Source organism: Anneissia japonica, unplaced genomic scaffold, assembly GCF_011630105.1.
Source record: "Anneissia japonica isolate Jap-2015-1 unplaced genomic scaffold, ASM1163010v1 scaffold287776_len302883_cov198, whole genome shotgun sequence".
In the NCBI taxonomy this organism is placed as follows: domain Eukaryota; kingdom Metazoa; phylum Echinodermata; class Crinoidea; order Comatulida; family Comatulidae; genus Anneissia; species Anneissia japonica.
This window is the reverse complement of record NW_022705028.1, coordinates 15,574-29,982: the sequence shown is the minus strand read 5'-3', so window position 1 is coordinate 29,982 and position 14,409 is coordinate 15,574. Positions and strand designations below refer to the sequence as shown.

Genomic DNA, 14,409 nt, shown 5'->3' with positions numbered 1-14,409 from the left:
TGCTGTTGCTACAACTGTTACTTTTGTTTTAGTTCACTGTTAGTAATTTGGAAATGAAATAAATGAAAATGTTTAAAATTAATAAACAGGTATTTGACTCATTTATGAATATTGTATTATTACTTTTATTGAATTTTTTGTCTGACAGTGTCCTCAAGAAGTGTTCCTTAAAGCCAGAGAGCGTGAATCATTGCAGCTTTATTTTGATAACATTGATAGGACAGCTGCACTCAGTTTCAAAAAACACTTCCATTTTGCCATGGTTGGACATTTACTCAAAGGTTGGTCTTATTTTCGTTATTTTGCTCTTCATATTTCTATGAATATAGATATCAGTAAATATAATATTTTGCATTTCTAGAGTACCTAGTGGTTACAAAGTGCAAAAAGCAACAACTGCAAGTGAATTATTTTAATTATGTAACTATTTGACTTAATAATGACTGATTGATTTACTGATAGATGATTAACTGACTGATTGTATTACTATTATAAGTCAATCTTGACATCATCATTTTCAACATAATTTTCCTGTCTTCGAGCAGCCAATAATTTGATAGGTTGGCCGATATCTTTTGTTTGACGTTGCCAGAAGGCTTAAACAAAGCCCTGAGGGCATTTTTTTTTTTTTTTAAGGGAATAATAGCTCCTCGGGCTTCTATTTTTCATAGTGTCCTCAGAACTAATTATAATTGCATAATATTGAGTGCCTGATATTGCTTAGTAGGTCTTTCTGGAGGGTCAATCAAACTTCACAACTGACCAATCACAACAGGGCCAGGAATATGCTCATGCCTCACAAACACACATGTTGTCCCACAAACGCATGTATTTGCGTATTTTTTGACACTGTTGTTTTTGGGACCTTAGCAACAATATCCAAGGGGGGGGGGTGCTTAGAATAAAGGTCCATTGACTGACAGATTAATGAGTAATTCATTGATGATTAATTGATTGATTATGATTGCAGGTTTTCGACATCCAAGTCACACTGCTGTCTCACGGACAATGAGAGTACTTAACCTAATGTTGGCCTGCATTGCTAAATACAGGAATTGGTAAGTTTAATGCTTTACAATTCTTTAGTCTCCTTCTCTACCATATAATATTCATTATAAATAGCAGATGGTAATAAGTGAATATCAGTACATTAACTGTTAGTTCATTAATCATTAGTGTCTGACAAGTAAGGATCACTGTAGCATCAAACACTGCCATCCTGAGACCATCGGAGATGACATGGGATGGTCTTCATAGTAAACCCAGATCCTCAACTATCGTTTTTTTTTATTGTAAATATTGTAAACTAAAGCATTACATTTAATTTAAAATCCTGTGTTTCAAGAATGTTGGGGAAAAAAAACCTATTAATAGTTATTCTATTACCCATTTTTTTTTTTTTTTGCATTATTTCGTATAAAAAATTGATACAAAAATAATAGTTAAATGATTGTATACTGTATATTGAATATATTAATAACAGTAGTAATGTTAATTTTATAGAGCGCTTAATACAAAACAATGCTTCTGAGCGCTTACACAAATTAAACACAAGAAATGGAATGAAACCATAAAATATCCTAACAGTCAGCAAAAAAATACCAACTAAACGTAGAGGAATCATTTTCACTGCTCTGGTCTTTAGCACTTTATTGCTCCCATAATTGAGAGCTCGCTGGAACAGAACTCACAGAGCTCAAGTGAAAATGGTATTTGATTTTCCTATCCTACTAAAAAAGAAAACAATTTTGAGGAGGAAGATGTTAATCAGTTTTTGAGTTTAAATAAGAGGAGCAAAGTAATTTGTAAAAAGATTATGCTTTAGAGGTTTTTTTTTAAATGTCAATTGACACGTCTCTTTACTTTATTTTGTCTCCGTAGTGACAAGTTTGAAGTGAGCAATGAGAGTATAGCATATCTCATAGCATTATTGCCAGTGTCTGACGAAGTAAGGAGTCGCTGCAGCACCAAACACCGCCATCCTGACCCCATTGAAGATGACATGGGACCGGTCTTCATAGTAAACACAAATCCTCATCCGCCATTACCATACCCAAGACCTACCTCACCCCAACCTTCACCTCCGGACCCAACGGGTCTATTCATCCCACGTCCCAGACCCCCGATGATGGAACCGCACAAGCTTGTCTACCCACCGTGCAACCTGAAACCTCCTGATTACGGACAGTCGCATCTTCCGAATCTGGATGTGAAGCCAAAACGGAACATGCATCCACAGCCGGTGCGAAGAATATCTACTGCCACGGATAATGTGCTCTTAGATGAAGATGTGCTCACAGATTATGAAACAAGGCTGCTTCTCCTTACTGTGCTGGTAAGTAACTAAAAAAATGTAACTACTATATAACTGTGAACTTTTAATATAAATTTAAACTTTATTTCAATTCTTATCTTATATAATAATAATTATATAATAATATTAATAATAATAATATGTTAGTCTTATAAAGCGCTTTATGCTAACAAGGCCTCTAAGCTCTTCCCTGGGAAGAATTCCATAATGTTGCAGCTGTAATCAGTGCATTTTGTGTTTAAACATACCAGGTACCCACTGATGCTCTTGGGTGGAGAGAGCAAAGTGCCAAACCGCTCCAATTGTCGTGTCCTGAACCTAATACGACTATAGTCTACAATCCTGGTTAAAATTCTCAGAATCGCTTTATTTTAAAATGTAGTGTATAATATCCTTCAAACATCAAGTTTTGTGTGACAAGCTTGTGTGATTTGCCTATATATGGGCATAGCAGTGGGGCGAATGCAAGACTTGGCGGTAAGGGGTGCGTAAGAGTTCACACCACCTCAGGTCGATCATGGTTGGGGCTGAGGTGAGAAAATTTTGAGAATATGGACGCTAGGTGCCCAGAAATTGTACTCTCATACCTTGAAAATCTTACCGGTAATTCATATCAACAATACAATACAACAATTATTTTTCTTAATACAATTTATGGGGTGCGATTGCGCCATCTGTATCCTTCCCCCCTCCTCAATTTTGCATCCACCCCAGCGGTATGACATTATTTTGCCAACATATCTAGCAAATCACACAAATGTTGCCTGGTTTTTTGTGCTGCTTTTTTATTGTCTTGTGCAATCTTTTTTCTCCTTGTTTTACATTTTATTCATGTATTTATGTAATTTTTTATTTATTGTTTTCTAATTGGTATTTTTACAATGTGTGTACTTTTTTTTTGTTTTTTATTGCTGCTTGATTACTCTTTGTATTTTATTGTACTTCCTAATGTTAACACCAGTGTAATTCATTTTCAACTGTGAATTTGATGAATAAAACATTCTTTAATAACACTTAAATGATAGTGTGATTGAATGATTGATCGATTTACATTATATCTTCAAGCGTTAACCATTTTTGTTGTTGAAACAGGCCACCCTTGGGCGTAATGCCAACGAGAGTGAAGCACGTATTTTGTTTGAGTATCTGGCTGAGGCAAGTCAAGTATTCCCTAAGGTCTTCCCCATTGTGTAAGTATAACACATAAGTTCTTCTTGTAAATTGTATGAATACTTGACAGATAAAACATCTTATGTTATTGACAGATAAAAGTAAGTGTTTTCTGGCTAGAACTTCACTTCTCTTTAAATATTCTAGTTTTAAAGTCTAGATCAAATATTTGTTGGAAATCTAGAGAGTAGACTTCTGAGCAACTAACTTTAGTTTACATTTTCTCTGTTATTGAATTTTCAATGCTTTTTAACATAGAACATAAATTATGTGATATATTATTATACTTTATATATAAAAAAAATCTAATGCACTAGTATTTGTTTTAGATGCTTAGAATTCATGTAAAATTCACACTTTTTGAAGATTTGAAAGATCTTTTTAGTTAGTTTAACACTAGGGCCTTAATATCCAGATCGAGAGACCGATCTGTCACCATATGCGTAAGAACGCCCCGTCGGTTAGATCTAACCGTACACAGGAAGTGGATACACAACGGTTGATTGACCTAATTTGTATCATTAACCAATCAGACGTACGCATTTTCAATTTCCTATTGGCCAGTAATCCCACAATCAACTTCTTGGTATCTGGATGGGGGATTTTTTTGTATGAACACAACCATGAGCATGTATGTTATTAATCTGGATGTTGTTAACTGTTATATTATGTGTGTGAACATAGCTAACATGAATACATACTTGAATTAACCAATATATGCCAAGTTTTTTTGTGTTATTTTTATTTCAATTGTTTTATTTTTATCATATTTCAGGCATAATTTGTTAGGGTCTAAAATAGTAACAGCATTGAAGGAGTTTCCAGATGGTGCCACTTTATCAGCTGTCCAATGTATCATACAGAATAGTACGGCCTGTGATGATTCGGCCAATCATCACTTAGCTATGTTACAGAGTAAGTACAAAACACAGATCAATGGAACCTTCTGCTAAGGCCCCGCCCCTTGGATACTGTTGCTAAGCCTCCGAATAATGACATTGTAAAAACTTATACAGGCACTTGCGTCACACGTGTTTGTTGGACACATGCATATTCCTGGTTCTATTCTGATTGCTCAGTTGTTGAGTTTGAGTGCCACTCCGGAAAGATCCATTATATCACTTGTTGATAAAATTAACTTGAAATAATAATGTTAGCTACACCCCTGTGTAACTACCTAAATTGGACCAATCAAAACATTCCATGTGAGTATGAATATATAATTGATATTCTAATAGAGTTTTTGACTAAGGTCTCTAAAAAAAAAACCTATATTTTACTGTTTCACTTGTGTAATTTTTTATTATGTTTACTACATTTTAACATGAATTAAAAACTTCCTTCATTTTTTTTTTAATTTTTTTTTTAATTTTTTAGGTATGGGCTTTGGAGGTCTCTGGAGGTTTTCTGGCCATTTTTCACATGTAAGTTAAAAGTTAAATGTAAATCAAGTTTAAAGGATTGGTTTTTTTTTTAAAGAGTTTAAAATTTTCTGGTTGTACACAAGACAGTATGGAACAAATGCAGAAGAATACGATTCAAGCCATCATAATTCAGGTTGTCAAGCCCTGTTCTGGCTATCAAATTATGTGATATGTCTAAATATTGTCATGATAGAGTAGAGCTTTACCTTGGTGGCTAAGATTCCTGTCATGGTAACAGGATTTTTTTTCTCATGACCTAAACAACTCCACTCCCTAACCCTCATAATGAGACTTACATTATGTAGAGCATCTTGTGTTTATGTTTGTCTTGTGAAGGGAAATGCCAATTTGAATAGTGACTAAGTTCACTGCTTGGCAATCTTTGACTTTCAGCCTGAAACAGTTAATAAAAAAACAAATGATGACATCACATCATGACTATATATGGGCAAACACCTACAACAGGTAGTGATTATCGGGAAAGAGCTTAACAAAAAAAGATTAGTTGGAATTAAGCTGTTATTTTTATTAGGTAATAAGTTTTAATTAATCATTTTGGTACCTTTAAACCATAATTTTTATTCCTGTTGTTAATATTTTACCAATTAAAATGCAAGAGTGGTGCCTCTAGAAGTAAATCAACAAACCCTGCCAACCCAGATTTTCAAACAAAACATTTTTTTAGAATTAATTTTGGAATATCTTGGCTTGATTTTTTTTTTTACAGTGTGGTCAGCTTGAAGAGAAAGCTGAAATTTTTACAAAGCTTTTAAGGACGATAATTTCAACGTGTATCCCAGGAGAAGAGTTGGAACCAGATGAATCCAATCCTTCAAGTTTATTAACAATATCAACAAACGTTAGTTTATCAAGCTCAATGTCGTCTCTGTCCTTGTCGTCTTTACAATCTCCGACGGAACTTGATCATTTTGATCTGACAGCATCCGTTGGCAGCAGTCGGTTTCGGCACGTGTCATCACCATCCAACGAAAGACTAGGTCGAAAAAACCAGACAGGGGGCAGATAGCCAAAGAAAAATTTTGTGTGTAAACTTGGAAAACTTACGATAGGTACTTATCAATACTTATCAGTCATTTATCAATAGATTGCTCAAAGGTGAATATATTAGAAAAATTAAGGTAAATTTTGGTGGTGGAATTTAAACACAAAAACACTCTTGAAATTTAATTAAAAATAGGTGGCCTACTGTAACAGACAAAGTATATGAATGTTTTATCTTACAGTTTGATATTTATCTAGCCAGAATCAATCAAACCAAGTTTTATTGATAGCAATGAGAGATTGAGTTTTAGAGTTTTAAAATACACACATATCAAGACTTCGCCACAGACAGCTGTACCACTGTGTTAGAGGAAATATAGATTTAGGATATTTATAGAAAAAAGTAAATAGTAATAATGAATAATAATAATAATAATAATAACAGTAGTATTTATTATTTTTGTTTAGCATAGAGAGCGAGCACCAGATCTACAAATTGTTACTTATTACTTGTCACCTTGTCTCACGTAAGGCGGTGTTTACGCAGCACACCATTATCCAATCACAAACTTAATCGTAACCCATCAAATTTGTGCAGAAATTTAGGCTTTCAACTCGCCTACAATGCTCTGTTAATTATCTCATTCACATATTTCCTCTTCCTACATCAACAATAAAAAAAAATGCCTAAAAATGTCATGCAGTGAAGTTAACTCATTTAGTAGTGATATTTACTATTCATTACTATGTTTCCCATTAGAGTTTGGTTTAACCAGAGCTCAAATGTACAACCAAAAGAAGTAAATTTGAATTGTGGTTTATAATATCCAGCAGTTGGGGTATTTTTGTAGGAAATTTTTTATTGGATAATATTTCAATTCCTGCATAAACACAGCCAATAAAAATCATTAACAATTTATAAGCAACTGAAATTATAGTTTTAAATTGTGAAGGGCTCAATCAGTGGGTTTTTTTTACAAAATATTTTATAAATTGTTTCATCATCACCATCATCATCATTATCATCAACAGCAATGGTATAGTTTTGATGAAATTTCTTCTCAACTTGAGTACAGTAGTTGTAACAAATCAAAAATAGATTTCCCAGAATGTTGACAATCAGTCAAAGAACAGAAAACATTTGTGCATCTTATCTGTAATGACTCATTTTCTTTCAGCACCTTTTAAAAAATATTTCTATGAAATTATTTGCGTAATAAACATGCGATTTTAATACGGTATACTGTAGAGTACATACGTACGGTACGTTATACCTTGGTTAAAAGAGCGTGCTACAGCGTTCCACGTTAAAATAAAAACTGTAGCTTAATATTTAGGTATGTCGGTAAAAATAGTATACGCCATTGTTTCTACACCTCTTTATATGTCCTATCGGAAAGTATTCTAACAAAATTTGTAATGTTAAAAATTTTAAATCCTGGAATATGAAGAAAAAAGTTTTTTCTTAGTTCAACTTTGTAATAGTTGGACTTGCTGATGCTGTAGCTAAGTGATTCATTAACTGCTATAATTTGAACACAAAATGAGTCCCAATGTACAGTCTATCATTATATGAATTGCTTCAATAGTTACCGCCATTAAATCGTGTATCTTTTCTTAAGTTTATGCCACCTGCCCACCACCCCAGCATTTTGTGCAATCACTAACTTATTAGTAATCAATACAGGAATTAGTTACGATTATAACAAATACTTTAGTATGAGAAATGTTAGGTTTATTCACAAATACCACCGAAATGTTATGTTACAGTTCTTGTTGAATGTCCACATAAAACTGATCTGTTTTATCTTATATTATTTACTTGTTTTGATGAGAGTACTTACTGTGTTTTAATATGTGATTGGTGTATTATTTTGTATACTATAGTTTTATTAGCATTATCTTAGTTACTTGATGAAAGCCATGTTTTATTTAAGATTTTTTTATTACAACCTATTTAGTATTACATCCTATAATAATGATGCATCCTAAATGTATTACTGCGCACAATCATGTTACAAAGTAATTTATGCAATCATAATTGCTTAAATAAAATTGACTTGTCATTTTTTTAATTTATAAATGTCATGCTGATAGTTAATTATATCCCCCTGTCATATGGTATTACTTTAATTTTTGATAAAGCAAACATACAAAATTATAATATTCTTGTAATATGGTTTACTGTGTGATCAGTGTTGCTTACTTTAAAAAGGAAGTAATTAATTGCATTTTAATATTGATAAACTACTTGAGCTTGCCTGGCCAGAATTAAGCAAGGATTCTAATACAAGCAGTTGGTTTCCTAATGCCATGTGAAATGCTGTCACATGACATGGTATGATGTATTGTCATGTGACTGGCATCCTTCCAAATTTTTTGAAGCAATTAATTAAAAAAAAATGCTGAAAGAGAGCGATTTGGTTGATAGACTTGCGTGTATTGTACTTGCCTGCTTTATTGTAGTTTGTGAATTCCATTTAATTTTATCAGTCTATATAAAACCTTGCTAAAAATTCACTTATTGCACTTGATACTTTATCATTATTTTAATTTACCTATGTACTTGTGTTTCTAGAAGTCACCATAAAATACTTCTCTTTTAAATTGTTATCCTTGTTTTTCACCTTTTTTGTCCTAATTTTATTGAAATTTTGCTCATTTCCCAGACCAATCTCAGGAACCATTTTGTTCTTACCAGACACCATCTCCTTTCATATCTTGTATGTTTCTATCTGTTGCCTCCCTAAACATTGAGAAGTTTTAATGCAATGTCAACAGATGTAATGAACTGTGTGTTTATGATTCAATATTTTATTTTAAATAATCATTATTAATATGTACAGCTTCCTGGTTCCACTTTATAATGTAAGTGTTTATGTTGAAATATTTGTTTTAGTCAAATCTCATATATTGATCACTAGACAATTATTATGTAGTGTTGTAAAGTTTAAATATAGAAAGAAATATTAAGATAATCCTAAATTTTTTAATTTTAAGCCACAGATAATGTAATTGCAGAATTTGTAGATTTTAATCAACCAAGAAAAATTGCTGAAAAAATTTGAAAAGTTAATGATTTAAATAATAATCATTGATCCAGAAGGTATAAAGATGATTATTGATATCGTCTGTCTAATTTTACGATGTACTGTAGTTACACATACATGTACGTAGGCGTGGTTCTAGTGGCATGTTATTGTAGTTTTTGTACAAAAATTTAGATTCCACTTTCACTGAATTGTAAATAAGTTATACTTGGTATATGCAAAAAACAGAAGCCATTTAATTGTGGGGAAAATAGCATTATTTTGTGCCATCAAAATTGTATATGAAAATAAATTACCGAATATTGAAAAGTGAATAAGAATAGATAAGAATTGTGTTTGCCATTGTCTCCTAGAATGTCATTTTTAACGGTAAAGATGCTTGCTTTACAAATTTAGTGCAGTGGTAACACCAGCTGGTGTTATGGAGAACATACCCTCCACCTCAACTGATCCTGGAGTATAGTTCACCAGTACTTTTTGAAGTTGGACATTCCAGAATGACAGAACAAAAAACAGTGAACACAAATCACCTCATGATTTGCATCTTTTTATTTACAAAATTTTAACATTTCTATCCAGGCAAAAACAGCTTTCCTGTCTGTACTTTTGGAAGAAGAAAGATGGTTTATTTTGCCTGTCACATTTTCCCCATCACATTGCTTGTTATGCTAGCAACGCCAAAGTCAAGGAATATGAAAATTACTACTGATAGTATTGCTATTGCAGCCATTAAAAAAGACAGCAATGTGGGGAGAAAAAAATATCTGCCACCAATTGTTACTGCATCAGGCAAACTCGCACACAAAGCGCCGTCAAATATGTTAGCAGAGGGTCAGCTTTCACATTGTGTGCAAGAGTCTGTAGCAAGGAGTTAGAAACTGTCAGGGAAGTAATTCACCTTTACAACAGGTCGAAAATCCAAAATCGTCTTTGGTTCGTTGAGAATCAAACCTTCTTCCTTTAATCCTGAGAGAAATGCTTTCATCTGGAAAGAAAAAGAAAAAATTGAAAAAAATAATAATTGACATACGGTTTACCCAGATTAATATTTCACTAATAATGATAAAACAAACACCTAATTGTGCTGTCTTACATTTTTTTAAATGAAAAGAAAATGAGTTTAGTCAAAAAGTATTGTACTATTATAGTAAAAAAAATTCATAAATTGAACGTAACCTTAAGATTATGGATTAAATTGGAATGTAATGTATGCCACAGAATGTTTTATAATTATAGGTAAGGTGCATACGTCACCTTTTCATATGCCATCCATTCCTGTGGGATGTCTATGTGTACATAGCTAATGCCAAACTGTAGACAGCGACGAGCTAGAACCCTACCAACAGCAGTCGTGGCCACCACGTCATTTGTACTGTACAGATGCTTTTTGATCGCCCATTCCATTGTAGAAGCTGAGACGACGGTGTTCCCACTACAGTGTTCGACGTGTGCATTTACATGTCTATTTGTTGTAATGTAATATAATCTGAAAAATATAAGTGAATTATTATATTTTAGATCCAAGACCCCTTCTCCCCCCCCCCCGGCGCCCCCCCCCCCCCCCCCCCACCTACACACAAAAGAAAGGTTGTACCACAGTTTTTCCCCAATTGAAAATGTCTGAAGCACACTCAGTTATTTAAAAACCACCTCATACCACCTCCATTTCAGGTTAGAAGTGAATTCCAGAAGATTAGTAGTGGCAGATCCAGGAGTTGGACTTTACAGGTAGAGGGTGCAGACCACCTCAGCTTTCAGCCCCAGGTAAGCGAGGTAAGAAAAATTATGATTAAGGCATCAGATGGCCGGAAATGGAACTCTCAGACTTTGATTATATTTTCTTTTTTCTCCACTTATTTTAAATAATTTTTTTAAATGGGAGATGGGTTATTTTCTCAGAGATTTTTGCTTGCTTGCAGGAGGCCGTCCCGATTTCCGGAAGACTTGGGACCAGTTTTTACCATGTCTTCAAATACTGTAGTAAATAAAAATTTGCTGTATGGAAAAGTCATTTGTACTGGATGTTAGACAATGTGTAGACCTATTTATTTATGGGCCTATGCCTAGTGATAAATTTCCGCAGTATTTGGTTTAATCCCGTAATTAGGGTAAAATGGACATCCGTCCGTAGAAGTCTGCAGTTCCCTTTCACCAGAAAAACATACACAAGATGTCATTTAATAAATTATGGAGTGGAATCTGTCCTTACTTGTGCCAATATCTCCTCTTTGGTTCGCTACAGAACCAGCCTCTGTCTTTGCGAGCCACTGCCATTCTTTCCAAATTGCGTGGATTACGATTCACGATTGATTCTAGGACGTTGACATCATTGCCTGCGCACGCGTCACTATCAACGATTGTGCTTGAATTCTGCTGAGGCTTTGATGCAGCTGCTGCAATACATCGTCTCCCAGAAGACCCAATACATCTCTTGATGACAACTATTAAAACAATTAAATTAAAAGGAATAGGCAGCATATTATTAGTAAAACACCTAGGCCTACTCATTGACTCTGTCCCTGATGTAAATTCACTGTAAAAAAATATTCACAAAAATGAAAATCTACAGTACTCTAGCTTAATATCAGAATTAAGAATAATAAAAAAAAAAACTTTATGGTCTTTTTGAGCAAATAAAACACTCTCATTCACAACTGCCAACTATTACAGTATAAGGCCATTATTAGAAGCCTAGGCCTATTTGTTCACTTATTTATTGATAGAAAAAAAAATCCATATCATTCCAAAAATCCAATGATTGAAAATTTAAAAAAACAATCCCAAGCAGTGGCCACTGGCATGTACAGCAATTATGTGAATAAATCGTAACCGGATGTAATGATTGTTAAATTCTTAGTATTTATGAGCGAAACACAAATTTTATTAGGACGTACATAGACCTAGGAATATGTTATCAACCTCCTTCATCAATAATCGAATAGGCATAACTCCGTTTACACACATATATAACGGGGAGCCAAGCACTATCCTAGGCTGTTAGCTTGTAGTAAGTAGCGATCTCTAGGCTAGGCATAGTAGTAGTAGGCCTAGTAGTAGTAGTACTAGTAGTAGTAGTTAGGCCTAAGATTAGAATACAATTTTCGATTTATCCAATACATAAATGACTGCAATATTTCTAATGAATTACTAATGAGATTATATGTAAACGAATTACCACTAGCACTCTGCATGGGAATCACGCAAAAAGTTTGGAAAAGAGAATTGTTTATCCCAACACAAAACAGCTGAATTACAGTTACAAACTCGAGCCTCGGAGAGTAATTTTATGCCGTCCGCGCGGCGGCGCTATTTAATTAATATTATTTTTCTTACTGTCCTATTTTTTAATTTTCATGACTTCAATTATTTTCACAATTTTAATCAATGTCATGTGAAGCGTGACTGTTGGTGCCTGGCCTAGGACCCTACTAGCTAGGGGGCCTAGTCTAGGGGAGGGGCCTAGGTAGGACCAACTCAGCTTTAGTTAGACATGGCTAGCCTCTTTTTCTCTAGCCTCTTATAGTAGCCTATTGTACCTCTACTGTAACTACTGGTAGGCCTACCACACTAACTTTATAGAAGAGGTGCGAAAATAATGCGAAACAGTAATAATAATAATAATAATAATAATAATAATAATGATGATGATGATGATGATGATGATGATGATGATGATGATGATGATGATGATGATGATGATGATGATGATGATGATGATGATGATGATGATGATGATGGTGATGGTGATGGTGGTGGTGGTGGTAGTAAAGTCTAAATAACACTTTAAACAAAATGAAGCATCGAAATAATTCGTCATAGATGTGTAAAAAACCGCGATTAAACATTCAAACATTCAAAGCGGGAAAAAGAGCCCACGGCAATATTCGATTTGCCTATTGGGACAATTTCAAAACGATTCAGACAATTATAAACTGTGGTCTGCCCTTGCTATGCCTAGCCGTTTTAGTACGTCATTGCCGTTTTGGTACTTATCATTGCCGTTTTGGTTCATTACCGTTTTGGTTCAAATTGCCGTTTTGGTCATTACCGTTTTGACCTGCTACCCATTCTTTTCATTCAATTCAACTTTATTTACTAAGCGTGCGACGTGTTAGGACCTACAAACAGAGTATTTGTGGGTTGTTCTTACTCTAATTCCGGATTTGAAAAGTGTTGCTGTACATGTTTTCCTATTATAGTAACTTATTTCCATAATGTGCTCGGCTATCACACTACAAGTTCTGTCAGTCTATTTCCCCACCTGTGGCCGTATCCACAATTTTATATTGAAGATGGTCGTGTAAGTTTACGCATGCAAGAATAATAGGCTATAATACATACTCCAAGTATAGAAATGCACGCCATCGTGTTGGGATTCAATATTTCGACATTAATTACCGGTATGTCATCATTAGGAATTATTATTAATTATGTCATCATCATTCCTAATGGTGACATAATTAATGTCAAAATATTGAATCCCGACACGATGGCGTGCATTTCGATACTTGGAGTAACTAGGGGCCTATGTATTATACTATCTTATCTGAGATTAATCAGTGGGTTTTTACGCATGCACGCACGACCATCTTTATAAAATTATTCCTTTACCACACCTATTAGGCTAAACTTCAATGTCGCACCCATTAGTACAACATGCCAGATGACAAGTAGTAGGCCTACCTAATAGGTTTACACGCTTCCAATTTTAACCATGTACATTACATTGTTTTCACAATAAATTTGTAATCTCTGATAACCGTTGCACGCATAAAATCGATTGAGTGGTCACTGAGATGGTTGCGAATGTCAAACAATTGCGTTTTACTCGGGTGGTCCGGAAATACGCACCGTACTTGGAACAGAGCACAAGTGAACAGATAATTCATGATAATTCTATTCGTAAGTATTGTTCTTTCTTTCCACTCGCTTTGAAAAGTGGCATTTTAAATGGAAGATGGATAATTGATATGATGTACCCCCTACTTTGAAAAGTTAGTAGGGGTGTGTCCTCCCTGTCTCCCACCGAACGACGCCCATGACTCCTAGGGAAGAACACGAACTTATCAGTACAGTAGTAGCAGAGATCATGCCACCAAAATGATACAGGAAGCTTCTTTTCAACCTGAGCATTACGGTACCGTAACGACATGGCGTACCAGGAATCTTCAAGTTGGGGGATGATGGGGGAGTAGTCAGTTAAGGGGGCCCTAACTCGCAAAGTAAGGTGATTTTGGCTGCTTTTAACAACTTGACAGAGATTGTTGGGGGCGCCTGGGGGATAGGTGAGAAATTTTTGGAGGGGCATGCTCCCCCCCACCTTCCCGCGGAACCCCTTAATACGCCATCCCACTGCGTAGCCATCCGTAGCGGAGATTGTCAAAGAAGATGGTATAAACAATTAAACATTTTCTTGCATTAGCATTTTGGATCTTCACTACCCTTCCCC

General features: G+C 34.6%; 2 protein-coding genes across 2 annotated transcripts in view; one reads left to right on the top strand and one right to left on the bottom strand.

Annotated features, from left to right (window-relative positions):
- Positions 1-9,274, top strand: part of LOC117105184 (neurofibromin-like) — a gene marked incomplete at its 5' end in the record, with an annotated part of 28,961 nt that extends 19,687 nt beyond the window's left edge. The window contains 7 exon segments of the mRNA XM_033246253.1: positions 149-281; positions 971-1,058; positions 1,882-2,335; positions 3,407-3,504; positions 4,260-4,399; positions 4,862-4,908; positions 5,636-9,274. Of these exon segments, the coding sequence (XP_033102144.1) occupies positions 149-281; positions 971-1,058; positions 1,882-2,335; positions 3,407-3,504; positions 4,260-4,399; positions 4,862-4,908; positions 5,636-5,935 (1,260 nt within the window).
- A 217-nt stretch (positions 9,275-9,491) lies between these two features.
- Positions 9,492-12,239, bottom strand: LOC117105188 (39S ribosomal protein L18, mitochondrial-like). Its single transcript, XM_033246256.1, has 4 exons — positions 12,136-12,239; positions 11,170-11,401; positions 10,215-10,446; positions 9,492-9,945 (listed from the first exon to the last, which is right to left on the bottom strand). The coding sequence occupies exons 1-4, from the start codon at positions 12,149-12,151 to the stop codon at positions 9,832-9,834; spliced, it is 594 nt and encodes a 197-aa protein (XP_033102147.1). The 5' UTR covers positions 12,152-12,239; the 3' UTR covers positions 9,492-9,831.
- Positions 12,240-14,409: the final 2,170 nt, after the last annotated feature.